The sequence below is a fragment of the Danio rerio genome, chromosome 4 (genome assembly GCF_052040795.2).
Source record: "Danio rerio strain M-AB ecotype USA chromosome 4, GRCz13ab, whole genome shotgun sequence".
NCBI classification, from domain to species: Eukaryota; Metazoa; Chordata; class Actinopteri; order Cypriniformes; family Danionidae; genus Danio; species Danio rerio.
In genome coordinates, this window is record NC_141024.2 from 5,386,052 (window position 1) to 5,405,032 (window position 18,981).

Genomic DNA, 18,981 nt, shown 5'->3' on the forward strand with positions numbered 1-18,981 from the left:
GGCTACTTCCGGTTTCCCGGTTGAGCGTTGTTGTTCGTTGCTTCGGTCAACTTCACGACAATCGTACACCGTCTATTATGATTTAACCAAGTGATGCGAAGCGATCAGAGGTCGACTAAAAGACAATTATAAGTTTATTCTAACATCAAGTAATGGATATCCTTAACGTAGAGAGTCGAGAGCCGGGTGAGTTTCATTAGCCTTTGAGCTAAATGCTAAGAGAGTGAAGCTAGCACAACCAATCCTATTAAAGTTACTCGCACCTCACAACTCGAGCACATTTCTTCAAACTAATATTATTTTTAAAAAGCCTTATGAATTAAAGTCGCATTTAATAATTGTAGTTGATATAACTGGCACTGTATTACTTTTGAAATTTACATTAAAACGTTCATGGTGTATAAAGACAGACTATATTTACAATCTGACTATTACATTAGCTCTGTTTGAAAACCAATGCTAATTGTGGAAGCTGTCATTTAAATAATATTTAAGTTATTATATAAAATTCTGCAGCATGCATGTAAAAGTTAATGCACAACCCAAAGTTTAGATTTATATAAGGTTTGCACATCTATCTTAAGCACAATTGTGAACCAGATATCTTTTTGAATAGTAGCATAGAATAACAATGGCTACTCTCTTTAAAAATTCTGACTTAATAAATGTTCTGCATGGATTCATTGCAAATCTGCAGATTAATTATTAAGATGTTGTACTTGTCTGTGATATTAATCTGCAACACTTTGTTTTTCTCCTAAGCTCTCCCTCTCTCTGCCCTGCGTCTGGTTGTTCCACCTCTCCGGCTGATGTCAGCATTTCTATGGCAGGTGATTCAGCGGCGCAATGTGACACAGTACGGGAAACTGGAGCAATTTGTAAATCTGGTGACAGAGAACGTTCCAGACATCATGAGTCGGAGTCTGGTTAATAAACTAATCTTTCACATGAGAAAAAAGGTACCTTTTTTGATAAACAATTATTGTAATCTATTTTTATTTTGGTATATATTATATACTTGTTCCACATAATGCCCAGTTTGTTTTACAGATTACTTTTTATTCTTTAGGTGATCCTAGAGCTTTGTCTGAAAGATAAAATGCCAGATCTGTGGATCATTCAGGCACATCTGGATTCTCTCCGAAATCTCACACACAAAGTAACTATTGTTGATTTTTGTAATCACACTAACCGTGCACAAAACTTTGCACCGCATAAGTAGTCAACACCTTATTTCTGCTTTGTATTTTGCAGTGTAAAGATGTGGAAAGTGAGATCATCAATAACAAATTCATTAGAACGATGCACAGCATTTTAGAAGACACAGAAAAGAAAGAGGATTTCCTCCAGGTTAGATTTACTCACCTCCTTTTTCTTGTCGTTTCTTTTCACTTCATCTTTCTGTATAAAGCATGCACAAAATTATTCATTTTCCATGTCTCACCCCGTCTTCAGCACATATTCCCTGTAGAATATGGTTCAGGATATGATGCAGTTTTACAGAGTCTTGCATGGGAGTTTCTGTCTCGAGTGGAAGATCTGCTGCCGGTGCCCAATCTTAAAGAGGTGTGTGCTCAAACCATAATGCATTCTCCATAGCATGTGTATTTATTTTTAATAAGAAATGATGCATAAATAGGGCAATTATAACCTATTTACAATTACTGTGCAATATTATATTCTTTTTCGCACCATAATAATTGCTGTAATTTCGCTGTACTAAGTACTCAGTATAGTGACAACAATACAGAAGCCTAAATCTAACATGCATAAACGAAAGGTAAATCTGATCTCACGACTCTTTCAGACAGCTTCCCGGCTCTGCGGTGGCCTCTCGATGATGGAGGAGATCGTGCAGCCACTCTCAGACCCAGCTGAAATCAAGGATGTGCTCCAGCACTTTAAAAGCAAAAGACTGCACACAATAAACAATGAGGACTCTCCCAGAGTTATCAGTGAAAGTGAGCCTTACCGTGTGTTTGCTTGTTCTGAACTAAACATACAGAGATTTACATTAACATGAAACTGGCAGAATAAATAGGGATGTGCGATATTTACATGTATCTAAATATATAATTTATGCAGGATTTGTTCAATAATGATAGAGATGTTGTTTTCAAAGCTACTGACTCTATTGTCAGCTTAATAGAGTTAAAACAACAGTGACAATATTAACAGTCAATGCATCTACATCAATAGTCTCAAGCCAGAAGGCCACAGCTCTGCACAGTTCAGCTCCAACACACACTTGCTTAATAGTTTCTAGTAGTCTTAAACACCTTAATTGGCTGGATCAGCTGTGTTCAACTATAGAGCAGAGCTGCGGTCCTCCAGGAATCGAGTTTCAGACCTGTGGTTTACATGGACATCAATACTCCAATTTTAATATGATTCATACAATACTCTGGTTGAGAATCTACGTATGAAAGAGCAAAGGAAGCCTCATGGTGGAGAATTTATATCCACCATTGTCTGTTTGCACGTACAGCATGCTAAATGAACGGCATTTGAAGATGTCAAATTAAAAATGAAACACTGTTGATGCATGACACTCCACATTAAATGGATAGCGCTGTGTGGTGATGTAATTACATCGAGTACGTTCACTTGGACACCAATAATCAGATTTTAATGCGATTTAAAACAGTACTCTGATAAAAAAGTCTACCATGTAAACAGCCATTTTTGATTCATTTAGTTCGATTAAGGTCATAATCAAACTAAAGAGAAATAGAATTAAGACATATGGAGCATGCCGATTTTAGTCGCATTATTGAAGTGCAGAACAGACATGTAAACACTGCTGTCAAACTATTACAGTCATGTAGGACTTTTCGCCGCATTTTGCAACAGGATAGTCCACACACACACACACACACACATAGCTGCATCCAATATCTCGTTTGTCATGGGGGCATGCATAAAATGTTCCCTAAACTGAAAGTGCTGAACTGCAGTTAAAGTCGACAAATTAAAAATGAAACGTCTGAAATTGCATGAAACTCTGGGGGAAATGTGGATAGCGCGGTGACGCAATGACGTTAATTGAGTTGTGTTATAACATGTAAAATGGGATCATGAAAGGAACATTTAAAAAGCAACTCATGTAATTACTGTCTTAATTAGCTTAAGCCAAATAATTCAAATACTGATGTAAACGTAGTCACTAAACGATCTACATGATATACAGTGTAAAATGGGGACATTCTAAAAGCAACTAATGTAAACCCCTTAGTTATTGTATTGTCTTTTTCAGATGAATGTAAATAATTTGATTATTATTGTCCATGTAAACCAGGAGTCACCAAACTTGTTCCTGAAGGGCCGGTGTCCTGCAGATTTTAGCTCCAACCCTAATCAAACACACCTGAGCACGCTAGTCAAGGTCTTACTAGGTATACTTAAAACACACAGGCAGGTGTGTTAAGGCAAGTTGGAGCTAAAACCTGCAGAGACACCGGCCCTCCAGAACCGAGATTGGTGACCCCTGATGTAAACAGTCACTTAAGGAAAATATCGCACACCTCTAGTCTACATCATTTTTTGCCGCAAAAAAATGAAATTATAAATATAGGAAGAAATGTCACCCATAAACTTGTTGAAGGTATTGCTGTGTAGATTTAATTGATAAGTTTTTGTTTTTATTTTCATCTGAACAGTGTCCATTCCCTCTGCAGCAGAAGTAGTTTGTTTGCCTCATCCAATCGCACAAGAAACAATGTCCCCTACCATTACCATCGAGCAAGAGGAACCTCTGCCTCCCACTTCCATTGCACAAGAGACGATTATCATTGAATCCGAAGCCACAGAGAACCAATCCGAATCCGATCACGCTGCCATCGCTATAATGAGCCCCTCTCAGAGCTACACAGAAGAAGCAGAGACTTTAGCCGTCACTGAGGAGTTTGCGACAATAGAAGAAGCAGAGGACGGATTACAACATGAGGAGACTCTCTGCGAAGAGAAAGACTCGGGTATATGTGAAGTCCAGCAGATCTATCTCACCGCCGACGGCTCTACGGTAGTGGTGTCAGAGTTTGATAATGAAGGAGAGGAAGTGCAGTTTCTCGAGCAATCAGAAATGGTGGAAACGCCTGGTGTGCGGCAGGTCAGTTTAGAGCAGTGGATATCAGAGTTGACTGGAAAGGGCGTCTCACTGCCTGTTTTGCCTCCGACTCCTGTTGAGATCGTGAGGGAGGAGACCATCTTCGTTCCTGTCATAGAAAGACCGCCATCTGTAAAGTCCATCATACACAGAAAAAGCAGTCCACCTAGAGCTGCGGTATCCAAAAAGTCAGCATCAGCCTCTCCTGAATCCCAAACAACACAGGATGAGAAAAGACACGCTTGTCCAGAGTGTCACAAAGAGTTTCGCTTCGAGTGCCTGCTCAGGAATCACATGCGCACACACACTGGCGAACGCCCGTTCCAGTGTTCGGACTGTGGAAAAAGCTTCAGGTGTCTGAGTTTCTTGACCAATCACATCAAAACACACTCGCTCGCCAGACCGTTCAAATGCTCGCAATGCATCAAGACTTTCCGCAAGAAAGCCGACCTCATCAAGCACATCCGTGTGCACACTGGCGAAAAACCATACAAGTGCACAATCTGCGGCAAGAGTTTCTCGCAAGGCTCCTATTTGAAGATCCACCGCGAATGCCACACCTCAGAAAACCTCCACCAGTGTCCTCACTGCGACAAGAGTTTCCCCACAGCCTTTAAGCTGTCAATACACGTCCGCTACCATTCCATGGAACGATCGTACAAGTGCAGCCAGTGTGGGAAGAGTTTCATCTACGCCAGCCTGCTCAGAAGACACAAAGGCTACCATGCAGGCGAGCGCCAGTATCTGTGCTCCATCTGCGGCAAGTCTTTCGTCTACATGTTCGACTTGAAAAAGCACCAGCGCAATCATGAAAGACCCAGACTTAAGATCCCGTGCACCCTTTGCCACAAGACGTTCGCTGGACCAGAGATGCTGAGATGCCACCTGCGTATACACACCGGAGAGCGGCCATTCCGTTGTAAAATATGCGGAAAGGCTTTTTCTCAGATTGGGAATATGAAGAGACATGAGCGCGTGCACACTGGCGAAAGACCGTTTACCTGTGAAAGATGCGGAAAGACTTATAAGCACTCGTCACATCTTAAGAACCACATGCTGAGCCATACAGGTGAGCGGCCGTGGCAGTGCTCCCACTGCGGAAAGAGCTTCAAGTTTGCCGGACCGCTGAAGAAGCATGAGAGGACGCATCTTGGGGAACGAGGGAATCGCAGAAGAAGCTACGACCAAACTCGGGGCCGTGCGAAGCCAGATCCCAAAAGCCCTTAACTGAACATCTGTATCTGGCTAATTAAAGTGACTAGTTAATCATGTAACTCATGGGTCTCAAACTCAATTCCTGGAGGGCCGCAGCTCTGCACAGTTTTCCTCCAAGCCTATCAAACACAGCTAATCAAGAGTTATGAACACCTTGATTAATTGGATCAGCTTTGTTTGATCAGGGTTGGTGTAGAGCTGCAACTCTCCAGGCCGTCGCGTTTGATACCTATGGTGTAACTAATCACTACTTTAAAACAGGGGTGTCCAAACTTGGTCCTGGAGGGCCGGTGTCCTGCATATTTTACTTCCAACCCCAATTAAACACACCTGAACCAGATAATCAAGCTCTTTCTAGGTATACTAGAAACTTCCAGCCAGGTGTGTTGAAGGAAGTTGGAGCTAAACTATGCAGGACACTGGCCCTCCAGGACCGAGTTTGGACAACCCTGCTTTAAAAGGAAACATGTTTTTTCAAACCATGCTTGTTTAGGCAAGATACCTTTGTACTTTACATAGTTGATGACATTTATGTTGATAACACTTAAAGGGATGATTCTATCAAAAAATTAAAATTTGCTGCTTATTTACTCTCTCTCAGGGCTCCAAATGTATTGTTGGTTGTATTTTTTTTCTATCTTTAGCATAACATTAGAAACTGTGGCCCTTGGTGATCTATAAAATAGTCAACTAGTACTTTGATGGTCACTCAAAAAAAAAGAGATGAAATAAATACCCCGTGGGTCCTGTCGAAGTACAAAGAGGCAAGATAGATGGTTGATGAGGCAGTTGAATCAAGGTCATGCTGAATTCACGGGTTCACACTCACAGATATTTGACTGAATAGAATATGCGTATTTGGCGTGCTATGCAGGGAGAGGGCTCTGAGCTCGGGAAGACACCCTAACTCGTGTTGTTCCCTCATCAGGATAGAGCGAGATAAGGTCCGAGCCCAGTGTCTAGCCTGGCTCCAGAATGCTCCCCCCTCAGATTTAAATGGGTATCGGGTTTAATAGTGTGAAGTTGGGGTGGTGGAGGGACGCTGAAGTCGACAGAAAACAGAGGTATGACGTGTTTGACTGTTTATAGGGGTTTGGTCATGAGCTGATTGGATAATAGAATAATTGTCTGTGATGAATTAGCCTGGTCAAAGACTGATCGTGCTCCTCCCGAAATTTGTTTGTAAAGCATTACTTTTAGCATTCAGTTACTTGTAGAATATTCAGTATTAAAGTTTTTTTTTCCAGCATGAATTTATTTTTACTCTTTTAAATCAACTCTAGCTGTTGATTTCTAAATCACCAAGGACCAGTTTCAGCTCAAATATTCTTCAATGTTATACTAAAGTGAAAATGTTCATCTACATTTTGAACAGCCTGAGGGTTAGTAAGTTAATGGCAGATTTAAATATTTAGGTGAACTATCCCTTCAAGTCCAGAAAGCCTGTTGTCATAATCATTACGTTTTTTTTTTTCAATCATGCTGGACAAAGAAATAGAAATAAATAATCTGTTTATTGCACAGTAAAATTCCTAAACAACGAAGTGTTGGATTTAAACCATTGTTAATGTTTGTCTTGAAGCAGTATTTGTCTAGCAAAACTGTAATACTGTTCACTTTCCCATCATTGAGCAGAATGCATTGTATTGTTATATACAATTGGCTCATGCCAGTACACATTAGATATACTCTTAAAAAGAGATGGAGATGTGATCAATGAGCTTTGGCATTATCCTGTGTAACAGTGACGTAGCATTTGTATAATGTATATATTAAAATTTGTAACATCTAGCAAACATACTTTAAAAGATGATTCTTTCCTACCAAATGGTATTTCTTCAGTGTTTTATGATGCAAATATACAGTATAGGACTTTTTATGATCGGTTATGCACTTAGTTGACAGAAAAGCTCTGCAACAGGAGGAAAAAGATTGAAGATTTGGTCTAGTTATTTCATTATGATTCAAAATATGAAACTAATGAAATAATCCTGCTTTAAATTCAAACGCAAATCTTTTAATTCCTCAAATCAGATCTTGTGCATTATGGATGCATTAAAAATCTGAACTAAAAGAATGGCAAAACATTCAGTAAAATGACTAGTAGGCAGCTATTTACTTAAAATTTCAGTGTTTTTCCCCAGCAAGAACTTCTTTGTTTAAATAATAGATGTCTTAACTAGTACCAGGCGAAATTTGGGCTGTCAGTGAATATCTAATAGACATCTACCAATAGTGCAAAAGACAGACTTCACATGTTATCATTCATTCCTGTTTACTCTAGTTTTGAACTATTGTCTATTAGATTTTCACTGACAGCCCAAATTTAGCCTCGTTTTAGCCATGACGTCTATTTTTGGATGTCTATTGGACATCTTTTAAGCACTAAATTGCTAAGTGGGTTTGCAGTCTGTGAAATAATAGCTCCAAACAACTTTCCCTCATGTTAACCATGTTTTTGCTTACTTCACACTACACTAATGCTGCCGCTGAGTCTCTTTGTTACTCAGTGGGCGTAATGGCAGTCACTTCTATAGTAACATCCATGCATATCCTCTTTAGTTCTGCAGATCTCTAAATTTTACCATGTGACCCTCTGAGACCAAATGACAACAGCATCATTAAAAAAAAAAGTCCTTAATATGTAGAGCTATGCAGGATCGGTGTGCACATTTCTGTATGTCTGTTGACTGAGTGTGTTCTTACTCCGTTCTCCACAGTCCACATGTTAGATACACCTCAGTTTACACTGTCTCAATGGCTCAGATATCCAGAAGTATGTCTCGCTCGGATGCATTAGTTTAGCATCATCAGTCTGAAACAAAAAGCAACAATATTTGGCTTATTAACAAATGTTTTATCTAAATATCTATAGACCATTTTGAGCGATGTAAACAAAAACAATGGTCTTAATGTGTTTCCTGCTTTAAATGTTTAATTTCTATAGCTTCTGAGAATCCAAAAAGAGCCACATATTGATAAATAATGCTATGATAGCTGTTTTAACATTACGTTTTGATTAAGTTGCCTCTTGTTACAGTTATGAAATAGTTTGAAAACAAGCAGGAAATTTTCATGAGCCAATGACCTGACCACATTGAAATGGTCTATGTATATAAATATCTATATATATATATATATATATATATATATATATATATATATATATATATATATATATGTATATATATTTCTTGGCACAAAAGTAGTTTTGGATCTGGGTCAAAGATTGAAACATTTAAAGGTAATATTTAAATAATTAAAAATAATTCTTGTACATTTGAATGTTTCCTGTTTTTAGTTTCAAATATTTACGCAGATACATTTTTACCAAGCAGACATCCACCGTAAAACGTAATTTAGTGTCAGCTTACATGCAAAAAATCTGGCATTTTCAGAACAAAAATTATCTGCTAGCAAATTAAAACACTAATGCCCGATTCGCATGGAGCTTCAGCGTCAACGCTTGACAGAGGGTGTGTCTGAAGTTGGGGCTGAGGCTATCATCATAGCAGCATCAGCCAATGAAATTAGTCCGCAATCGGCTGCTCTATCTGAGCTGGAGTATTTGCATGAAGCGATCTGATTGGCTGACACTTGCAATGGCGCTTAAAAAGAAATTTCCAACGTCTGCAGTGAGCAATGCCAACAAATCCACAATTCAGATTGGAAAGCTTAACATCACCCATTCAAAGTGAAGGGGAATCGTTGGTGCTGACGCCCTGTGTAAATAGGATCACAGTGTAGCCCCTAAACTTGGGTACTGTATATACAGGAATCAGAGAGTAAAATTTAATACATTTTAACACTTTTTAAAGACTCTCCATACATTTTAAAACCTCATCACCATTTTAGGCTGCATTGGCAACATTTTACTTGCAGTAAATTTACTAAATACTTACTGTAAGAAACTAATCCTGAACTATTTTTCATATGCTGAATATAAATACTTATCCAGCAGCTGGCGCCTAATGGTGTTTCCTTGATTACTGCAGTCAACAAAGCAGCGTGATGTCCAATCTAGTGGTTGTTGCTAGATCAGATACGTTTGCGGCCGGAAGTTTACAAGAATTATTTCTATTATTTATAAAATTTCCCATTTATTGTGTTTTATTAATGTCTACTCCCACCCCAACCCTAAACCCAACTGTCACAGTAACGTAAAAACAGTGGTTGTACAGAGTATTTTTTATGTTATGTATTAAATTATCCAATTAATTGTATTTTTTAATGCCTACTCCAACCCTAAACCAGTCACAGAACTGTAAAATATATTACCTATTGTTATGCAGTGTCATAAAAAATGCTACTATATTAATGTGCATATCACACTTCCGGACAGCTGCGTATTTTTTTATTTTTTTATTTATTTGACATGGACATCACAATTACACTGGATAACCGAATGCATTTGTTTAAGTGTTTTAGCAAAACTTGCTAATTCCCAACACCTGTCCACAGCAGGCTTGACAAAATGGAAAAATAATAAATACATATACACAACACTATAATTATTTACATGAAATTACTAAAGGCAAAAGCAGGGTGTGATCTAGACTTTACCTAATCTAGCAAGGATTGATCGATTTCAACTACACAGCATCTCGATATTCATAGATTAAATTCAGGCAAGCTTTAGCAAACAACGATAGATTGTATAAACTAAAACAATGCAAAATGTAATGCCTTGTAAAAAAGCATTTAAGACTTGTTAATATTTTTAAGAGCCTTAAATTTCTCTAAATTACTTGATCAACTTTTAATACTGTTTAAGACCCTGCGGACACCCTGTAAAAACTCAATAAGTGTAATCTGAAATGATTATATTTTATTACTATCCTTTAAACCCTTCAATTTTGCCCATCTGTCGGCAAGATCACCTTTCTTTTATATATCTGAATAAGTGGATGTCAGAATAAGTATGTTATATTTTAAATCTTGTCTATGTCCCCTTTTGGTGTGGAAATTACATGTGCAAACAGTTAAGATTCACCTGAGCTGTGTGCTTTTGCAGACCTGCTTGGGTTTTTCCTCCAAACTGCCTTTGTCTCCTGCACTGTAGTTTCGGTATCATCTAGAGGGTATTTCTGAAATATTTTATTAAGCTGTTTGTAGAACTTCCACTCCACCTGCTCGCCTTCATTCCTATGGGATGAGGACAGCAAAAATTACAATTCATCCATAGTTTTAAACATTTAAATATTCCACTTTCATCATCAGTGATGTACTGTGTTTACCTGTAATTGTCAAGGTGTTGGCGGTAACTGGCCTTCAGTCTTTTGATCCTGGAGCGACACTGTTCATCAGTCCTGCTGTAGCCTTTCTCAGCCATAATCAACGCGATCTGCTGGAAAACTGGTTTACGTTTGACGCAGCCTTTCAGCCTCTCCTGTATCCCATCGCTGCCCCAAATGGATATTAGAGTGTGTGTCTCGCTGTCACCCCACGCCAGCTTCGGCCCGTCCGCGGTGAGAGGTTTGGAGAGAGCGAGGGAGTCTGAAAATGCAAATACATTTCACAAGAGTAAATGAGATGGGAAATGTAAGCTTTCTAAAGCTTCAAAATAAACCAATTGCTTTGCAAAATGATTCACTGTTTCAAGGCATTTAAACACCATATGCTAGGGACACCAGTCCAGTCAAAACTAGTGTACTCTAGGCTGTCAGAAAAATGAAATAAAAATAGTGTGACACTGATAAAGCAGGGAGTCCTTCCAAATAGCAGTTTTCAAGTCATCTGGTGAAATTGTATATACTATATATCGCATTATTTATCACACAAAAACTAAATATCACAATGTCCGATTTTTCCAACATCGTGCAGCCCTACTACAACCCCATAAAACTGATCCGAGATCCAGTAAATCCAGTGAAATGTATTAATGTGGACTTTGAGATATTATTACACTGATCACCCTCTAGTGGAGAACTACTGAATCTGCTAAATGCTTTGAAACTGTTTTAATGTAACAAAGCCCAGTTTACTGTGAAAGATTATGCACATTTTAGTTTGGTTACATTTACCCCAATTCTTTGTATAACGGGGTGACCGGTGCATTAACCCCCACAAACTGAGAGATGTGAACTAATGGCCTACTCACTATGCTATCCGAACCGTGCCCAGGCCCGTTTCCTGGATCATTTGAGAAGTGTGAGTGCTCAGAATCAAGCTCAGGCACGGTCTACTTGGGCTTTGGCGCGGTACGCTTGTGTTGTGTGTGACTGCAAAACGCGCCTAAGAGCGAAACTGAAAGCGAGATGTGACTTTTAAGGGACTGTTTCCTTTGTTTATTAATCATTCTTACTGTTCAGTAAACGCAAATTGTCGTAGTTTATTAAAAACACAAACGCCTCACCGCACGACAGCTGCGTATCTTCAGCAAGCCTCCTAATTCCTGCAGCACGAGGACTTTATGATTGTTTATGAGCGCTAAAAGTGGCTGATCTGTTCAGCGAAATATTTGACTGCGTATCACTGCATGTCAAACAATATAACTAAGGAAATCTCCACTGTGCTGAGCGAAAGCACTTACTGAACAGTGCAGCATCGATGACATGAAATGTAATGTGATTGCAGGCCGTTAGGGAAGACGGGAGGGGGGACAAGCGTGCTTTGGCCCGGTTCAAGGCAACTGTACATAGTGTGAGTACGCCCTAAATGACCCTTTTATCATGGGCGTGAGCCCTTTGAGTTCTCAATGGGTATAAGCCAAGCGACAGCTGAAAAATCTGATAAGAGGGTCCTGCTGAGCCTCGTAAACAAAGAATGGTTTGTTTGATGCTAATATAAAGTACTGTCTCACAGACAGTACTTTGGGTTAAGTTACTTGAAGACCGACGGGTTAACATCATTGCTGAGGAACTACTGTACTATTCAATAAAGTCTTCTCCTCGTAAGAACTTTGGTCAGTTTACTTATTTTATGTATTAGAGTAATCTAATTCATTGGTGAGCCTCCCAAGAACAGTTAAGCCAAATACAGCAAAATCTAACAATTGGAATGATGAGACTTTGTCAATTTAATGCATACTCTGAACCACTGATTCGAAACAAATGATTGGTAAAGGAACCAAAGCTTCAAGAAGCAATGCTTCGAAAGCTGCTATTACTAGTAAATGCATCATCAGAAAATAAATGACATTTTCAAAGGTCTCCAGATTAATGTAGAGTAGACAAATTCTATATTTCTCTATTGGATCTTAAAAGTAAAATAAAAAAATGAGTGTGGCTAGTTTTACAGACAGATACCTGAATCCGAATCAGTTATGGACTCCAGCTCACTCATCTCCTTGTCCTCAGACGTTCTGTCCTTTAAAAGAATCTTTTCCAGTTGATCATAAAATTTACACTCCTCCCTGCTGAAAAACACATGAATATATTATATATAATATCAGTTTCATACTAGACAACATATTGTATATGCATGCAATTAGAGTACACAATACTAGTCACATCTCGCTCACCCATCGTAGTAGAACTGGGACTTGAGTCTTTTGATACGCGAGTGGCACTGCACGCCCGTTCGGTTGAAGCCCAATGCAATCATTCTCTTTGAAATATATCTGTAGATGTGCCTGTTTTTAGGGCAGGACATCAGGCTGTGCTGCACACGGTCATCACCCCAGATCTCCAGCAGGGCAAGCGTCTCCTGGTCTGACCAGGTCATTTTCCTGCCCGATTCAGAAACGGCTACCATGGCGGTCGGCTGGTAATCTAAAAGGTTGACGAGTTTTGGGTTAGGGAAGAAACAAACATCAAAGCAATACATTACAATGGAAATCTATTGAAATACATTGAAATAAAGCCTGTTTATAGGATGATGGATGGATGGATGGATGGATGGATGGATGGATGGATGGATGGATGGATGGATGGATGGATGGAATCAAAAAGGACAGAAAAGCTGAATGGATGGGTAGATAAAAGAATGGCATGGTAAATGGATGGATAGATGGATGGATGGATGGATGGATGGATGGATGGATGGACAGACCAAAAAGGACAGAAAAGCTGAATGGATGGGTAGATAAAAGAATGGCATGGTAAATGGATGGATGGATGGATGGATAGATGTATGGATGGATGGATGGATGGACAGACCAAAATGGACAGAAAGGCTTAATGGGTGAGTAGATAAATAATTGACAGCAAAAAGATGGAAATGCAAAGGATGGTTGGATGAATAGGACTGGACATGATGAAGGCATACATGAATGGATGAATGGGAAAGGGCTGCTAGATGAGTTGATGGATTAATGGGATGGGACTGGAGGGATAGGATGGGAGAGAGGCAGTAAAATGGATTGAAGCGATGAAATAGGATGAAGTGGATCGAAAAGGATGGAACTTTGATTGTATGAGATGGATGGAATAAGAGATGGATGGGAAGGAAAGGGACGGAACACAAAGGCTGGATGATAGAGGGATAGATAAAAGCATGGAATAGGCTGGATGGATGTGAAAGGAAAAGAATGAGAGGGGATTGGATGGATGCATGGAATGGATGGACAAAAAGAAATAGATGGGAAAATAGACAACTGGATTGATGTCATGGAATGGGACAGGAAAAATGGATGGACAGATTGATGGATCAATGAATAAGTGGCAAAGGGATGGAAATTCAACGGATGGATGGATGGATGGATGGATGGATGAAATCAAAAAGGACAGAAAAGCTGAATGGATGGGTAGATGAAAGAATCTCATGGTAATTGGAAGGGAATGTAATGAATGGATAGATGGATGGATGATCGGTTGGATGGAGGGATGGATGGATAGATAGATGGACTAACCAAAAAAGACTAAGAGGCTGTATGGATGGATAAATGAATGAATTAATTAGTAAAGGGATGGGAATGTGATGGATGAATGGATGGATGGATGAATGGATGCATGGATTGAGAGCAAAAACCAGCACAAACCTGCATCCTGGTCATCTTCTTCAAAGACATCCATGGAAAAAGCCTCATCACCCAGAACTTGCTCCAGTTTATCATAGTACTTGCAATCTACATTCTCTCTGCCACATCTAGATGGGAACAATATGGAGGACATCAGTAAGACTCAGATGAATTTGCACTTTGGATTTAACCTTTCATCCATTTAAACAAATGATCATAACAACAATCTCACTTTTTTCTTTCGTAGCACTGCCGGAAATTCTTGCTCAGGTTCTTGATCTTCCATCTGCATTGCTCTGGTGTTTTGAAGAATCCCTGGCTGTTCAGTTTCTCTGCTATATCAGCAAACACGTGGCTGTTATGGACGGATTCTCTCAGGGCTTCCTGCACCTCATCATCTGCCCAAATGTCTATTAGAGCCACAGTTTCAGAGTCTGACCAGGATGATGTCTGCTCTGCACTGCTGCCCTGCGATTCTGTCAGAAGGAAAATTACAGTCTTATAAGCTTTGTCAAAAAAAGACAACAGGATATACAGTAAGTATGTTTATTAGAAATATACATTATGTAGAGTACCATGACATTCATTAAACAATTAGCAAAAGAAAAATAATAATGACAATAAATAAATAAATACAATAAACAACCCCCACTTCCATCCATACATGGTATAATTGTCATTATAATTCAGAATAGAATATTTAAACAAAAATAAACCTGCAACATATACACCACATATCCAAGGCACAATATAATATTTTTTAAGATATGTTATACATCAACATCCACACACTACAGCCAGAAAGAAATAAAAGTACCTGATGTGATGCAACTGTCGTCTTCATTCTCTCCTGACGCTTTGGAGGAAGCATTTCTTTGAAAAATATCTTCCATCAGATCATAAAACTTGAACTCTACTCGTTCAGCTTCAGGTGAACTGCACAGAAAATTAAACATGCACTAAAATCACGTGCACTTTTTTGAAAGACTTTCTTGCTGTGGGCATTCATGAATAAAATACAGTTGAAGTCAGAATTATTCGCCCTCCTGTGAATCGAATATTTCCCAAATGATGTTCAACAGAGCAAGGGATTTTTCACAGTATTTCCTATAATTTTCTTTCTTCTGGAGAAAGCCTTATTTGATTTATTTCAGCTAGAATAAAAGCAGTTTTAAAACAATTTTAGAGTCAATATTATTAGCCCTCTTAAGCAATATTTTTTTTTCTACTGACTATAAAACAAATCACTGTTATTCAATGACTTGCCTAATTACCCTAACTTGCCTAATTAACCTAGTTAAGCCTTTAAATGTCACTATAAGCTGAATCCTAGAATACTATAAGCTGAATACTGAATACTCCTAAAAATTTCTAGTCAAATATTATTTACTGTCATCATGGCAAAGATAAAATAAATCAGTTATTAGAAATAAATTATTAAGACTATTATGAATCCATTAAACAGAAACTGTGGAAAAACATACAGGATGGCTAATAATTCAGATTTCAATTGTATGAATGTGGCTGTCTTATTATTTGGAGCTTGAATACTGACCTGATGCTGTCCCTGCACTGCCGGTAGCTGATCTTGAGCCGCTTGATTCTGGTGTGGCATTGCTCAGCGGTGCGCAGGTATCCGTGTGTGTTCAGCTTCTCTGATATGTCAGAGTAGATGTGGCCATTGTGAGGGCAGCGCTGAAGGTTCTGCTGGACCTGCTCATTGCCCCATAACTGAAGGAGAATCAGCGTCTCGGCATCAGACCAGGCCACCTTCTTTCTATCATCCATACAGTTCATTGCTGTTTCTGTGTTGGGTGAGGATTGGAAAGTGAACTCAAGAACCAATACAGACATGTTATATGCTTAATGTATGAATGCAACGTTTGTCTTATTTATTTAATTTTTTTTTTTTGCATAATTGTATGCACTGGGATGTGTATTAAGTACAATATATCGTTCGAGCACCGATATCGCAATGTGTGTATTTGCAGTATTCACATTAGAATTTTTATTAAAGGTTAAAAGATAAAGATGTTATTTTTTATTATCTATGCAATAATGACCATGTTTTTTTTACATTTAATTGTGTAAATTCTGTACTTAAATACTGTTTGACTCCCCCAAAAAACATTTATTTAACTTGTATTTTTGTTCTGCCGTGTTTGCATGCTTTTAAATTGATTATATTTTAGATGTACTGCATAGAAGACTTCAGCATCCCAGTCGATCTAAACAAATTAAATCTTTCTAAGTAGAGATATTCAAATCATCTGGTAAAGTTATATTCATATTGCAATATATATATAGCAACAAAACAAAATATTGCAACGTAAGATTTTTCCAATATCATGCAACCTGATATTGTACATTTGTATAATGCATTGATTATACCGGTGTACAACATACATATGATATGCCTAGGTACAATATCCCTTGTTATTGTTTGTAATATATACAGACAAGCCTAAAATTATTCATACCACTGGGAAATTGTGTCTTAAAGTTTCTTTATTCCACCAGCAAATTTTTGGGATTTTTTTGGCCTGAAACGACACAGGCTGATGTTCAAGAGGCATTCAAACAAAAACCTTTAATTCAGGGGTAAAAGTCGTTTTTTTTTTTGTTTTTTTTCTTTATCTCCATTATTAAAATGCATAGATATTTTTTTTATTTAATATACAGCACGTAAATAAAAATACACACAAAAAAAAGCATGAATCCTCATTCATTTAGACTGAAATAGCAAGAGCAAATTAAGCAGAATATTGGCTCACAGAGGCTGCATTTATTTGATCGTAAATATAATAAAAACAGAAATATTGTGATTTCTTTATATATAATTTTATCACAAAGAAAGTAATTTATCCCTGTGATGGAATGCTGGATTTTCAGCATCCTTACTTCATATCATATGTTGATTTGGTGCTCAGAACTATTTATTATTATTACTGTTGACGTGTGTTGTAAACATTAAAATATGCAGTTTAAGTCAAAATTTATTAGCCCCCTTTGATTATTTTCTTTTTTAAATATTTCTCAAATGAAGTTTAACAGAGCAAAGACATTTTTACAGTGTCTGATAATGTTTTTTTCTTCAGAAGAAAGTCTTATTTGTTTTATTTCGGCTAGAATAAAAGCAATTTTTTATTTTTAAACACCAATTTAAGAACAAAATTATTAACCCCTTTAAGCTAACTTTTTTCACAGAACAAACCTTCGTTATACAATAACTTGCCTAATTTCCCTAACCTGCCTAGTTAACCTAATTAACCTAGTTAAGCCTTTAAATGTCACTTTAAGCTGCATAGAAGTGTCTTGAAAAATATCTAGTCAAATATTATTCACTGTCATCATGACAAAGATAAAATAAATCAAGTTATTAGAGATGAGTTATTATTATTAAAACTATTATGATTAGAAATGTGTCAAAAAATTTGCTCTCCGTTTGGGAAATGGGGAAAAAATAAAACGGGGAAGAATAATTCAGGGGGGCTAATAATTCTGACTTCAACGGTATATACGGTCACTTTTGATTTAACGTGTCCTTGCTCAATAAAATAATCTATTTGAAACAAACCTGACTCCAACACAAATATACACAATAATAGAAAGCAATCATTTAAACTAACCTATTTCTTGGTACTTGTACACCTGGTATTCGATATCAGCTGATTCCTCCTCTTTGATCTGCGATGAACATGGCTCTTCATTAGCCATAATTCTCTCCATCTGTTTATAGAATTTAAATTCTGCTGGCTCTTTGCCCTCAATACTGCAAAAAAATAAATAAATCAAGACAAAAAGACTTTCAGTTATAAAAAAATGCCCCATTTGTGCTACCTTGAGTACACCCCATTTAGAAAATGAATACTTCTATTATTTTTCAGTGAATTTAGGTCATATATGTTGGTGCATTTGAGCAAAACATATTTATTAATATATATTTTGATATATTTATTACAGTTATATTTTAATGACTGAACATCTTTAGGAATACAAAGATAATACATTTAAATGTATGCAAAATATTGAAAAAAAAATTACAAACTACAATAAAAACTTCTCTTAAATTTTGCTCTCTTTACTTTTATGTTTACTTTTTTCCTAATATATAATTTTGGGCCATCATAAGTTATTTTGTTAGATATGCTCTAGAATTGGCTTAAGTACTGACTAATCTAATGTATATGCACAAATATAATATTGTAAAGCTTCCTACAGAAAATATGAGTCTACATGAGAGATTTGTGAGGGGTGTTCTCATATATGCTGAGCACTGTGTGTTATATATGTTAAAACACTCACTTTTTACTCTCATAGGCCTGTTTAAAGCACAGCTTCAGTCTCTTCACTCGACTCTGACACTGCTCTGCTGTCCGGATGTAGCCATGAGTTGACATCTTTTTGGAGATCATGGCAAAGATGTGTCCGTTCTGGAGAACCCCTCTCAGCTCTCGCTGCGTTTTGTCCTCTCCCCAGATCCTGATGAGCGTTTGCGTCTCCAAGTCTGTCCAGGAGATATTCTTGGTGCCTGGAAAATTACAACTTGGTTAACAATATAGTGAACTGCACAATGGACAGTTGAAGTCAGAATTATTAGCCCCGCTGTATTTTTCCCTAATTTCTGTTTAATGAAGAGAAGATTTTTTTCAACACATTTCTAAACATAATAGTTTTATTAACTGATTTATTTTTATCTTTGCCATAATGATTTTCAAGAACTAGTATTCAGTTTAAAGTTAGTTATGGTTATTAGGCTTCT

The 18,981-nt window shown here is 37.7% G+C and overlaps 2 protein-coding genes across 13 annotated transcripts in view; one reads left to right on the top strand and one right to left on the bottom strand.

Moving 5' to 3' along the window:
• Positions 1-7,116, top strand: si:dkey-14d8.1. 7 transcript variants are annotated; one of them, XM_087247921.2, is made up of 8 exons: positions 1-186; positions 763-959; positions 1,070-1,159; positions 1,255-1,350; positions 1,456-1,566; positions 1,808-1,961; positions 3,660-5,596; positions 5,736-7,116. In XM_087247921.2, the coding sequence occupies exons 1-7, from the start codon at positions 153-155 to the stop codon at positions 5,330-5,332; spliced, it is 2,355 nt and encodes a 784-aa protein (XP_087104047.2). In that variant the 5' UTR covers positions 1-152; the 3' UTR covers positions 5,333-5,596; positions 5,736-7,116. The 7 variants fall into 7 exon arrangements, with proteins under 7 accessions (XP_087104047.2, XP_087104045.2, XP_087104046.2 ...); XM_087247919.2 differs by having other exon boundaries at positions 5,752-7,116; XM_087247920.2 differs by having other exon boundaries at positions 3,660-5,583.
• zgc:113263 overlaps positions 6,816-18,981 on the bottom strand; it is a 23,374-nt gene continuing 11,208 nt past the window's right edge. For 2 of the 6 annotated variants that reach the window (XM_087246663.2, XM_087246662.2), the window contains exons 10-20: positions 18,525-18,750; positions 17,849-17,991; positions 15,775-16,024; positions 15,037-15,155; positions 14,452-14,695; positions 14,241-14,347; positions 12,783-13,032; positions 12,568-12,674; positions 10,558-10,816; positions 10,314-10,465; positions 6,816-8,135 (exon numbers count right to left, since the gene is read on the bottom strand). In XM_087246663.2, coding sequence (XP_087102789.2) covers positions 8,131-8,135; positions 10,314-10,465; positions 10,558-10,816; positions 12,568-12,674; positions 12,783-13,032; positions 14,241-14,347; positions 14,452-14,695; positions 15,037-15,155; positions 15,775-16,024; positions 17,849-17,991; positions 18,525-18,750 — 1,862 coding nt within the window. In that variant the 3' untranslated portion in view covers positions 6,816-8,130. 6 annotated transcript variants of the gene reach the window in all.

Excerpts from the sequence above, each read along its gene's own strand:
- si:dkey-14d8.1 (XM_087247917.2), top strand. The coding sequence starts at position 153 with ATGGATATCCTTAACGTAGAGAGTCGAGAGCCGG. Across the intron at positions 1,351-1,455 it reads AGAAAGAGGATTTCCTCCAG|CACATATTCCCTGTAGAATA; the intron begins GTTAGATTTACT and ends CCCCGTCTTCAG. Across the intron at positions 1,567-1,807 it reads CGGTGCCCAATCTTAAAGAG|ACAGCTTCCCGGCTCTGCGG; the intron begins GTGTGTGCTCAA and ends CGACTCTTTCAG.